Source organism: Podarcis gaigeae, assembly GCF_964106915.1.
Source record: "Podarcis gaigeae genome assembly, chromosome: 1".
In the NCBI taxonomy this organism is placed as follows: domain Eukaryota; kingdom Metazoa; phylum Chordata; class Lepidosauria; order Squamata; family Lacertidae; genus Podarcis; species Podarcis gaigeae.
The window spans coordinates 85,781,507-85,794,739 of record NC_139678.1 but is presented as its reverse complement, the minus strand read 5'-3'; the positions used below and the strand labels follow the sequence as shown (position 1 = coordinate 85,794,739).

General features: G+C 48.2%; 1 protein-coding gene across 1 annotated transcript in view; it reads right to left on the bottom strand.

Annotated features, from left to right (window-relative positions):
* Positions 1-12,911, bottom strand: part of WNT10A (Wnt family member 10A) — a 44,640-nt gene extending 31,729 nt beyond the window's left edge. Inside the window, exon 1 of the mRNA XM_083747487.1 lies at positions 11,652-12,911. Coding sequence (XP_083603613.1) covers positions 11,652-11,713 — 62 coding nt within the window. The 5' untranslated portion in view covers positions 11,714-12,911. The remainder of the gene's footprint in view (positions 1-11,651) is intronic.
* Positions 12,912-13,233: the final 322 nt, after the last annotated feature.

Below are 13,233 nucleotides of genomic sequence, written 5' to 3'. Positions count from 1 at the left end.
AAATAGCTCTCTGCTTTTTTCTTGTCAACACAGCAATCAGCTTTGCAGTTTGATTCAGATCCTTGTTTACGATTTGTCAAAGGGGGAGAGAACCAGCCCATGCTCCTGTGTCTCAATATTCCCAGCCCTCCCACAACCACCTCGATCTGTGAACAGCCTAGCGAGTTACCAGTCCAGGTGAACAGAGGGAGCGAGAGAGACGCAGGTTAATAGACAAGAAGGCTTTAATTACACGGCAAAGTGCTCCCTTTGGCGGTTTTAAAAAACAGGGACTCCCGACTCGAGCCTCTAATGACTCAATTTGAGGGGAGATGCAAAAGGTGCTTATAACTCACTAATGACAGTGCTTGATCAAAGGTGGAGGAGTGAGGTACTGAGTTCTCTACACCAGCTGGGTCATGGGTTTCACATCGGCAATAGAAACTGGCCTGTTCTCCCAGCTGGAGAATTTCCTCTTGCTCAGATTACGGCCATCACTCATATTTGTCTACAAATCATCTGTTTTAGAGCAGGACTACACCATTTCTGTTCAGCCGAGACAAGGGTAGCACAAGCCACGCAAGCCTGTCTTAGAGAATAAGCTCATAAATATGATCAAAATTGCCAGTCACCCACAATCTGCATAATGCAGGTGGCAGCTGCCTGGGAGATTCTGTGTCACTTTTCTAACCGTGTAGCAGCAAAAGCATAGCAAGATGGTGAGCATGTGTTGCGTAAGGATGAGTGACGATCCCAGATTCCTGTGGAGCATTTTCCCACACCCTGGCACCATTCTCTTGGTGCTGAGGCCAGGGCTACCAGCTTCTGCAGAGGACTGGGCTGCTGTGCATTTAATAGTTGTGTAAGAGGGAAGTTTCCACCTTGTGGGGCTCTTTGTACATCATGCTGTATATCTTCTCTCCACACAACGTGACTCTTCTTTAAACTCCAGGTATCGGGAACCTGTGGACCTCCAGATGTTTGCTGAACTACAACTCCCATCAGCCCCAGCCAGCAAGGCCAATGGCCAAGGATGATGGGAGATGTAGTCTGAGGGGCCAAAGGTTCCTCACACCTGTTCTGCTGAATCTGGCAGCTGTACCAATACCTGACCTCAAAAGGTTCCCCACGCCTTCAGAAAACTCTATTGGCAGTCAGACAATTGGCAGCTCAAGTTTCTCCCATCACCATAACTGACAAAACTGGAACGTGTCCAGAGGAGGGCAACCAAAATGGTCAAAGGCCTGGAAACGATGCCTTATGAGGAACGGCTAAGGGAGCTGGGCATGTTTAGCCTGGAGAAGAGGAGGTTAAGGGGTGATATGATAGCCATGTTCAAATATATAAAAGGATGTCACATAGAGGAGGGAGAAAGGTTGTTTTCTGCTGCTCCAGAGAAGCGGACACGGAGCAATGGATCCAAAATACAAGAAAGAAGATTCCACCTAAACATTAGGAAGAACTTCCTGACAGTAAGAGCTGTTCGACAGTGGAATTTGCTGCCAAGGAGTGTGGTGGAGTCTCCTTCTTTGGAGGTCTTTAAGCAGAGGCTTGACAACCATATGTCAGGAGTGCTCTGATGGTGTTTCCTGCTTGGCAGGGGGTTGGACTCGATGGCCCTTGTGGTCTCTTCCAACTCTATGATTCTATCATTCTATGATTCTATAACACCTTAGTGCTTACCTGGCAGCTCTCTGCATACAAAAGTAACCTGGGCCCATCTGAACTCAACTCAGATGGTGTCAGGAGTAGTAGGTTTCAATGGACATCTGCTGAAGCCCATATACTTGTCCACTCTCTAGAGCCTCCTAGTCCTCCTCTCATTGGGGCAGCCTGCTCACCTGCCTTCTCTGAACATCCAAGCAATGGCAAGTGGAAGGAGAGAGAGCAGAGCCCTCCACTTGCTTTGTCCCAGGGTATGGTCAGAAGATACATGACCTTGCTGAAGCTAAGCAGGTCTGGGTCTGCTGAGTGACTGTATGGATAGAAATGCGCCAAATTAGGACATCTGGTGGTCCCATTTGGCCTAGAGGCCAGTGATTACCTATGCCTCCTTTAGTAAGTGGGCTAGTTAGTATCAGCCTTTTTGCCACCAACACTTGTAGAATGAGTGACCAAGGCAGAAGGGAAAGAAGAGTCAGACAGGGATGGTGGCGGGGTAGGGGTGGGGGTTGTGATAATGGTGGGAGGGGCTAACAAAGCATCATCAGTGGGACACCCTGCCCCCTAAGGGCATCTTGCCCAGCAGCCCCTCAAACCTGGCCGAGTGACCATGTAAAATAATTCTTAGCCTCTTCAGCAACCATAACATTCTCAGGTTTAGCTATGGAAACCTTCGCAAGTCACAACTCATGTTTATCCACACTTAGCTTTTGCCCTGCTCCTTCCAGGCACAGGTCTGTGCTTTAGCACGCCATAACCCACTCTTTAAAGCTGGATTGGAGCAACTGTCAATTCAGGTTTTCCGTGGATTGACGTTTGCTTCAATTGAGCTCTAAAGAGTGGGTTTCTGTGGGAAAAGCTTGGGGGGCAGGGAGGGAAGAGTAGCTTGAACACGGAGCTTTAAATCATGGATGGTGCCTGGAAAGAGCAGAGGAAAGGCAAGTGTGGATAAGCCTTTGGGCTGTAGACCACACTTCTGTTTATTCTGGATCCAGCGTTCTCCCACTGCTGATTTGGGAAGCAGTACACAAATGACATTAGTTACAATCCACCATCTATCCTGTATCTATCCTTTTGTTTCTTATGAAAATGTGGCCTTTAGATGCATCTTCCCATCATGCCAGCTTCATTATGAACTGAGGAAAATGAACGGCCTAGCTGAGTTTTATGCCAGTAATGTGTACACCACCTTAGTTTCCCATTCACTGCACAGGTGTGTCCTCTGCATGATGGAGAGTACCCCACTTCCAACCAGCTGCCAATCCTTTATTTCCCCTCAGCTAATGAAGTTATGCTTTCCTCCTGTGAAGAGGCTTACAGAGCAATTGTATGCACCAGGTACACGGGAGCGGGAGATATGCTGCTGCTACTTTGAGAGCAGAATAGCCCCCGTCCTAGACTTGCCAAGGCCAGGGAAACACATAAACACAGAAAATTGTGGAACAGCATAAGAAAAGCTGTCATGCTCTCAGCATCCCTGGAAACAACAGTGGCATTGGCTGGGTAGAGTGTCTAGCCTTTGCCAACAGTGGGCTTATCCGCATATGGGGGTGGGCATCTTCCCTGTATGGGGGAAACATCACCCCTCACTGTTGGGGAGGAACAGCAATAGAGCTCAGATATACGAGAGGCAATTGCAATAGTTATCTGTTAAAGAACCTGATCCCCTTTCCCTGCGTTTACCTGTGTGGACTGCTGTCTCCTGGCCTCCCCAGGTGCAGAAGGCACTGCTGGATCATGGGCATAGCCAGGGTTTATTTTAGGGGGGGCGGGCATTATGTTAGCTGAGGGGTACCAAATTATCTGTGATGTAATTGGTCAGTTAGTTCAGTATTTTTAGCATGTTCTGGAGGTGGGTTGTTTAGTGCAAAATGCTCCCTTTGTGCATCAAGCGCCCTTTCTCCAGAGCTTCCACTCACGAGCGTTCCCCCTTGTGGGCTTTAAATGTCTATGGCATAGGGACAAATTCTATCATAGGAAAACACATCCTATCATCAGAGTTGTGGTCTCTTTGTGCGAGGTTTATATACAGTGGTACCTCTGGTTGTGCACGGGATCCATTCCGGAGCTCAGGTCGGATCCCGAGGAATTCACAACCGGAGGTGCCGCTTCTGTGCATGTCATGGTAGAGCGCTTCTGCGCGTGCGACAAAACCCGGAAAAATACTTCTGGGTTTGCTCAGAGGTGTGTGTATCCAAAGGTACCACAGTACTGGCTGTGACATATATCCATATCCTATGTTCCACTGTGACAACATGATGGGATGGCCATGAGTATCCAGACAGCTTAAAAAACAGAAAACAAAACCTCCTCCCATTAGTTAATAGGAGGGAGATTTCTTACTCCAGGTCTGTGGGGTGTAAAGTTGCACCATCAATAGGGGTGTGAGCATGGTCTTGAGGAGGCAGTGCAAGTTTGCTCCTCCCCTGTGCCAACCCCATCCTGCCCACAACTCCGTTTCAGTACTTCCACCAGCACAGTCTCACTGGCAGAGCAGATTTGCAGTGCTCTGTTAATGTAGCTCCTGTTTTGTCAGCACAGCAGGAGTTCTGCCAAATCCTATGTCTTAGCAACCAGCAAAGCTGAAGTGCAGGATTGCTCTTTTTTTATATGACTCCAACGCCTACGGTGGTGCTAAACAACTTAACATTCTTTCAACCCTTCCCCACCTCTACCTTGATTTGTAAGCACTGTTAAGGATATACAGGTGAAGAATCCCCCGTGCTGTTGGTCTACCAGGTATCATAGGTGTGTCACTCTCACAGAACAGGAGGCACCAAATTGAAAATCAGATACCTTTTGACCTGTTCAATATTTTTAATAGCAGCCCGATGACGTTTTTCTTCAGACATAGTCAGGTCTCATTTATTGCAACAGTCAAGATTCAACATATATCAAACCAGTGCACTGCGACTTAAGGAGACCTGAGGCTAAGCTGCCAAGAAAAGGCAAATGGTTGACTTCATACTTTACCAGGACCACACATGAAATAAGCTCCACCCTCCTGTCTTATAAAAAGGAAATGCAGTAGCAAATCTACAATATGTCACCCCAACACATCCAGATAGTGTTGAAATCTGATTACCAGGCATCAGACGCCATGTACACAGGATCACACCCTTGTTTAACTAATTGGGAAAAGCTAACATCCTCTGCTTCTGTACTGAAACAATCATTAACACAGGTTGGAATCTGTACTTCATCCATGTAGGCTTACCCTCTTGCCATGGGAACTGTGAAAAACCTGGGATGATTACTAGTTGTCCCATGGAAACCAATCCACACTTTGACTACAATCTTATATGTATCTATGCAAAGATTCCTGCATTGAACGGGGTTAGACCAGATGATCCTTGTGGTCCCTTCTAACTCTAGAATTCTAAGGTTCTATGAAAGAATCTGAAATCCATGGACCTTATTTGCATCTGACCATGCTTAAGAACAGTCACTAGTTTTGCAAATATATTGGGGCAGTTTATGCCTCTTCCAGCTCCTACTCCTGGCTGCATGTAGCATCCCACAGAGAATATTACTCAGGGAACGTTCCACTCCATATTTCCCCACCCCAAAGTAATAAAAAGCTCATCCAATTGGTCTAGTGGACAGAACTGTGTACTTCGGTCCATGGGCCCCAAGTTCAAGTCTCATCCCTATCACCAGCTCTGTATATTACTTATTTCATGCATTTATATCGCACCTTTTTGCCATGGAGCGCTAGTCCTTGTACAAGGTTCTCCCCTTCCTCATTTAATCCCCACAACAACCCTGTGAAGGCTGAGCAGCAGTGACTGGCCCAAGGTCACCCAGTGAGCTTCATGGACAAGTAGGGATCTGAACCTTGGTCTCTCATATCCTAGTAAGACACTCTAATCACTACACCACACTGGCTCTTGGGCATCACTGGACCCTCTGGCCCTTTAATACATCTGTAATGTGGGAACCGCAGAACACTGTAAGAGCAAACACAAGATCAGAAAGTAGGTGCATTTGCGAAGACCTGTTAGAATCGTGAACTCAACTCCTCATTCACCATACTCCCCTTTACACCCACACAACCACAGTCCAACACTGCTTGCTTGCGCACATACACACACACCCCTCACCCACATAAAATACACACACATATACATACTGTATGCCTCCTTACCGGCAACTCCTGCAGCCAAGCTGGTGCCAAACATATTGCTCTGCTTTCCTTTGGGCCACATCAGTGAGTGGGTCTTGTTGTCTGGGCAGCCTAGGACCTCCATACACACTGCCTAGCCTTGTGGCCCAGGAAGGTCACTTCAGTGCTGCTTGCCCCCCAGCTTCACCCCCCCCCCCCGGAGACACAATCCATTCTCTCTCAAGACAGAGGGATGCCAACAACAAGTCCATCACATTGTCTGTTCTATCCATACAATTGCATAAGCAGATACTAAGCAGAAACACACTCTGTAGACATTCATCCTTGAATGTACATAACCAATTCTCTCTCTCGCCCCCCCCGCCCCCCCCCAGTGGTTAGCCCTATATGCCACTGTGCCTCAGTTCTCCTCTATGTGTTTCTTATAATAGATCTGGAATGCATTTTGCCAGACCTTCACCTGGGACATTGGCAAATTCCCCATGGATTAAATGCAACAGGCCTTCTCGTTCCCTTTGCAGCTACATCCTGGTGGAGAGTGTCCAGGACTTCATTGGACAGAACCTATTCCACTCACTTGGGGTGGCTCATGATGGCCAAGGGATGGTTGGGTTGGATTCTGAGAGCCCAACCCACTGTCAGATAGAGGGGAGCGTGACTGGTTCAATTGCACTGGGCACAGAGCCCCTGGGCCCCAGGGGACATCTCAACTATGATTGAGAATGAAGGGCAAGAGGTTGAGGGGTGCTGAATTTTAGTATCACATGGGGTGCTGCTGAACTTTGAGATCCCAAGATCCGCCACTGCCACTATCATTCCCCACCTACCCTATCCTTAAGCATCCTTCCACTGTTTTAGTGTTGAGAAGCAAGTGTCTGTCAGTCTTAGGAACTGACTGTAGGCTTTTTCACTTATCCTATTTGGCAGGCAAGTCTCTTGTGCTATCCAAGTCTCACCCGAACCGGTGTCCTTTCCTCCCCCTCACATCCTGCCATCCAAATAACCGACATATACACTGACATCGCTCTTACGCCCCTGCGGAGATCATCCCCACCCCTGCAGAAGCAAGACTTCCTTAACCCCCCTTTCTTCATTCTCGCTCCCCAAATAGACATTACAACACACACACATGCCACATGCACATGTTCTTGTCTGGCCCAAAAAGCACAAGGACTTTTAGGGGGGTGGATCCCTGCAAAAAGACCCACAGAGTTTGGGGAGAGGAAAGATGGAAGTGTCAAGAAGGGCAGTTTACCATGTCTGCTCTTTGAATCTGATTGACCTGTGCTCCCCCACCCTCTCACTCTATAGCACTAAATGAGTTGAAACACGATTTCACAGTGAAAGGCCCGCAGGTCACAGGCTGTGGTTGCTACTGCTTTAATTAATACAAGTTCCAACGGTAATAAATTATATTTTTTGGAGGGGTGGCAGTAGGGGGTGGAGAGAAAAAAACTAACCCAAAAATAACTATTACAAACAAAACAAAGCAAAATGGAGACAGGAGGGGGAAGGAAGTATATATAATTATTAACCCTTCCCCAGACTCTCAACACAAATGTTTTGTGATGGGGGGAGATTCAATCAGGAGGCAGATAGTAGCACACAATGATGAAATGAGGAACATTTCCCATTTATCCCAAAATGGGGGAAGGAGAGAGGGAGCCGTAATACCTGTTTGAACTGAGGTAACCTTAAGAAACAGGAGGCTGAGTGCACATTACGCGCTTCAAGTACATTCAAATGACATTTCCTCCCACAAGGAAATTTGGGCACTGTAGTTTCTTAAGGATTACTGGAGAGATAAACTACAGTACCCAAAATCCTAAAGGGTGGAAAATGTGTTTCCAATGTGCTTTAAAGGTACAGAATCATAGAATCGTGGAGTTGGAAGGGATCCCTGAGGATCATCTAGTCCAACCCCCTGCAATGAGGAATCTCAACTAAAACATCCATGGCAGGTGGCCATCTGACCTCTGCTTAAAAACCTCCAAGGAAGGAGAGTCCACACTTCCCAAGGGAGACCATTCCATTGTCAAACAGCTCTTACTGTCACAAGGTTTTTCCTGATGTTTAGCCAGAATTTCCTTTCTTATAACTTGAATCCATTGGTTCAAGTCCTACCCTCCGGAGCAAGAGAAAACAAGAAGATGAGAAAACAAGAAGATACTGGAAGATGGCTATCCTATCTCCTCTCAGTCTCCTCTTTTCCAGGCTAATTATGCACAGACAAGCCTGAGTCTTCCACCTCTTGAGGTGACCTAAAGTTCAAACAGGTGTTGTAGCTTCCCCACAATTCAAAATAAATGGGAAATGTTCCAGCATCATCACAAAACAAAATCAGAAGTTTGTTTGAGAACATGTGATTTGACCACCTGTACTCATCCAAGACAGTAGATTCTTCTACCTGGATGCTAGTGCCTCGAGGTGTTTAGGAGAAGGTCTTCCCCACCACCACCTCCCTCACAAGCTCTAGCAACATGTAGGCTCCCAAGCCTTGATCATTGCCTCTGGGCTGCAGACTGTAACGGCTGGCAGAGATGCCAAATTATTTTCTACCTTCAACACCTGTGGCAAAAGGCAGAAATGCAGCAGGTGAATACCCAGCACAGCGCTGCCATCACAAGCAAACGTTCTGAGGCATTTCTGCTTTTCACCACCTCTGCTGGCACAGCAGAAAAACCCTATAAGGAAAAAGCAAACGCGGGCAAAGACTGGACAATTCACCCTGTTCCCAAGGCAAATGACAGCAAGTAACAATTTTTAAAAAGTATCCACATTTTAATCTGAATCAGGTGCATTTGACTATTTTCAAGCACACAGACTGGATGTGCTCTCAGAGCAGGCCTCCCTTCAGCCTGGGGCTTATCCACACTTACCTTTTGCCCCATGCCTTCCAGGCACAGGCCCAAACTTTAGCACTCCATATCCAAGAGCTCTTCTTTCCCTGCAAAAACCCACTCTTTAAAACCAATGCACAACAAACGTCAATTTGTGTTTTCCGTGGACTGCTGTTTGCTCCAATTCAGCCGTAAAGAGCAGGTTTCCATGGGGAAAGCTCAAGAGCAAAAAAAAGTGCTCGGACACAGACATTTAAAGAGCAGGCAGTGCACGGAAAGCGCATAGGAAATGTAAGTTTGTCCTCCTGTCATTATTGGATCCATCAGCCCCCGCCAACATGGAATTATGGGAGTTGTGGTCCCAAACACAAGACTGGAAAAGGCTACTATAATCCATTCATTATTCCCTTATTTCACTGGTTGTACCTCCTATGTGCCCCCCCCACCCAAATGTAGCATGGTAATCTGATATCTAAGAGAGAGCAGGACTATGGCTAAACAAAAATGAGCAATGCACTTATTCTTATCAATTCACACTCCCAGGAGGGAAGTGACTGTATCCTAGGTGTCCCCACCAGCTTTAACTGGGCATGACAGTCTGATAGTTATGAGGCCAGTCTGCTGTACTGTTAAAACATGCCCTGTTTCTACTTTGTGTCTGTGCCCCTTCTAACTACAACCTCTTGATCAGGAGTATTTCCTTTTGAAATCTACCATCACAACCAGAAATCTAGTATCCACTGCCTGACTCTCAGCTGACAGCAGAATTTGCAAGATCGCTCATGTGCAGAGGGATGTGTGGCTCAGGGTGTTAGGAAGCACTCACTTCCCCCAAAACCCATTCCAAGAGATGACTCCTTCCTTGCACCCATGTACAGGAGCCTGAGAGAGACAGTTACCTTGCATATTATTTACCAAGAGGGAAGGGACTGGCCCAAGGGCTCCCAGGAAGAGCCGGTGTCAGAGTCTGTGCCAAATGCAAGGCTCACTCTGAGCCCCAAAACAACCAGGCCCCAAACTCAGAGGGGAGGCGTTTCTGCTCTTTGGCACGGATCAGGCTCTAGCCCTCAAGGAAGGGACCTGCCCTTCGAAGAAAACGATTAAGACATTGTGTGTCTTTCATAACAAGGCAGCTCAGAACAGCGCGGCATTTCTCCCTAATGAGAGCAGCCTTCTGCATGCCTTGGCGCATGCCTTTCATCCAAGCATCCCCAAGCCTTTTCCAAATATGATGCTGATTGATTGATTAATTAATGAAATCATCACCTCCCCCCACCCTTTTATATAGGCATGTGTATGTATATATGAGAAAATGCTTCCAATCCCACAGGGTCTTTGAGAAACACAAATTACGTAAACATTTTTCTTCTCTGTTTAAATGATTCACAAAGAGGAACAATGTGGCTGCTAATCCCACAGAATGATACAACAGCCAGGACTCCAGAAGCGAACACAGGAATCCAGTTTCTCCACTAGACCCCAATTCTCTCCCTAAACTGGAAAGGTAATGATCACCCATCCCACATGCTTTGAACGTTACTTCCTTCCCATTGCTAGAATAGATATGGGCGATTATATCCTCCAAGTTTCCTCTTTTTCTATGAATGGATGTTCATTTTCTGCTGACAACTTCACTGTTAAACCTATTTTGGGTTAACACATTTTCAGTACTAATGCTGCTCCTTGTGGGTAATTATTTATTCACTTTCTATTCCCACATACGCATTTTCCCATTCCCAAAAATTTTAACACGGGCAATCCCAGTTGATCATCAATATAAACCTATACAGAAGATAAAACGGACAGCGAGATGGGATAGAAACTCAAAGCCACCCAGTGATCTTCATGACTAAGCCGGGGATTTGAACAAAATTTCTCACGCCCAAACCTAGAACTCAAACCATGTGCTTAAACTCCAGTCAGATAATTCGGGGGGGGGGGGTTCTGCAGCACTTCCAGATAAAATTGCTAAATTGGGTAGCTGCAATGAAACCAAAAGCCATTCAGCTGAAACCTTGGGACTACAGAAGGATCCAATGTACCCTAACAGGTTACCCAATCAAGAAAGAAGAGAAAAAAGTAAGGTCCCTAATAGACTACCATCGTAATAGAACACAACCTATGATAACACAGAGCAGGACAGATTACTGGGTTTATATCCTATACAACACTCTTTATTAAAGTGTAGTACAACTGACTTTTGGGAAACAATGAGATTTTCACCTGCTCCTGCACACCAGAAGGATCCTGTGCTGGAAAATGAGTAAGGCCCACTCAGAGAAAAGACTGCCAAATTTCTGAGAGTCTCAAATGAATGAATTCAACGCGATCAAAAAGAGCTACCCATTGCCTCAAGCAAACTGGTGTTTTGTTCTAGTCGTAGATAGTGTCAATCCTACCCAGAGGATAAAACCAATGGATTTTGCTCTATACATGGCATTGGGACTCTTAAATTCCCGGCTCCAAAGCGGGAATTACGACTGGTAAATGAGAGACATCCAGTAGCCCGATCCCTCAATTTCTCTAGCACCACTTCCAGAAGAAGAGGCACAGACCCCTAACCCAGAACTCAAAAAGTGACAGAGGAATGGAGGCTCTTCCCCAAAATGTTTTCATGTCAAAGCAAATGCCCATTGGCAAGAATTTCACCATTACGGATGGGGTGAGAGAATATGTCTGTAGAGGGAGATGACAGCCCGGATTATAAGGTGCTGGGGGGTGGGGGAGAGAGGAGGCGTGAAATAATCCTGATGACTAGAACCACTCGTAAAAGAGACAAATCTGCTTCGGCACTGCATTCCTGGGAGAGTTGTAATTATAGAAACGGCTCCCAAGTGACATCTCCTCCAAGCCCTTGGGGGTTTCGAGGGGCTGCATTAGGAGGGGATATGTAATTAATCTCCTCTTAGCATGGTGCGTATGCTGGGGGCATTGGAGCGGGGGAAGGCTGTCAATTCCGGGCTGCGTGGTAAAGGCCTCGCCAACGAGTGGAGAGGGTTTGGAAAGCGGGGAAGCCAGAGAAAACCAAAAAGAGACGGTCTTACCTTTGGCCCCAGAGACTGAGGAGAAGCAGGGGGCAGAGCCAAAGAAGCAGAGTTTGTCCCATCCTGGCTGCTGGAAGTTTTAGTCTGTCTACTAGCTGGTTCTTCTTGTTTAAGGGCTAGTAGGGTGGGGATGGGGGTAGGTTGTCTCTTCGCTGCTTGCTGCTTGCTGCTGCTGCTGTCGATTTGCGCTCTTTCTCTCTACTCCTGTCACTTTCCCCTGCTCTTTTAGGACCTCATTGATCGCCTTGGATTGGAGAGGGAGGTGTTTTTGTTTTTTCGACAGCTCGTTGCAAAGATTTGCAAGCCCAAACTGCAGCGAGCACCTCGGGCCTGCCCTCTCTCTCTCTCTCCCTCTCTCTTCCCCACCCTTCTCGTTCCTTCAGCAGGGCAGCTGGTTTTCGAAGAGGCGTCGAGGGTTAGTCGTCGTCGGTGAAGGTAGCAACGGGCTCCACGGTTGTCCTCGGAGCTCCATGCGGGCAGGTCCTCCTCCTCCTCCTCCACCCCCCATCCGAGAGCGCTGGGAAGAAAAAGAAGGAGGCTGGCAAAGATCTCTCTCTCTCTCTCTCTGCCTCCCTGTCTTATGTACACACCCTCTTTCCTTTGCAACTTTTGAACCCCCCACCCGGCTTGCTGAAGTTGCAAGCAGGGGCTGCAGCGGCTCTATCAGGGCAGGGTAATCTTTCTCCGGGGGGGAGGGAGGGGGCAAGGGTGGGGTCAGGCCGGGCCCGGCGGGCACGTGCGGCCCCCGCAGCCCGCCCCTCCACTCATCGCGGCTGCTCCCGCCGGGGCGGCTGGCGACCGAGCCGCGGGGCGGAGGGCGCACGAGGCAGCGCGCCGCGACCGGCGACCACGGCGGAGGCGGATTCTTCTCGGCCTGGACGGGACGGAAAGCAGCAAAAAGCTCTCCACGCGCAGCAAGCAACCGCCGAGCCAGCGCCCCAAGCCCGAGTCCCGACACGCCCGTGCAGGAGCCCTCGGGCGGGCAGGCGGGAAAAGGACGGGCCGGGAAGCGTGTGCCAACCGCACACCCTGAGACATGCACCCTCGCACACACACGCACGCATCTGCAGAGACGCGCACAGCCATCCCGTGCAACCCCGGCCACACTTGCGCGCCCACCTCTTTTGCAGAAGTAACGGCTCCAACGCTGCATGCACGCCCACACGTGCACAGCCCAACGCTGAGAACACGCGCACAGGCGCGCATCGCCATGCACACAGCAGGATGCGTATCAGGAGAAATGGGCGCACAACACGTTCGCGCAAAACAGGCGCAACACCCAGCAGCCACAAACATTATTTGCATAGATTATTTATATGCTGCAGGCTCACTCCATGTATATTTTTTGCTAACTATCCACCGGACTTTCCAGCCCGGGCATGCAGCTGCATCACTGTGTGTGGCCGAAACACAACTGCAGCACCTACCGACACAGTTGCAAAATGACCACACAAATGCATGCACAGCTCTGCAATCCGATAGCTCAAGGCTCGCATACACATCACCATCATCTGGCCAGTTACGTACAACCTGTTCGTATGCGTCCTCGTGTAAACAAAGAATTGCAAACAGGGTCCATGGA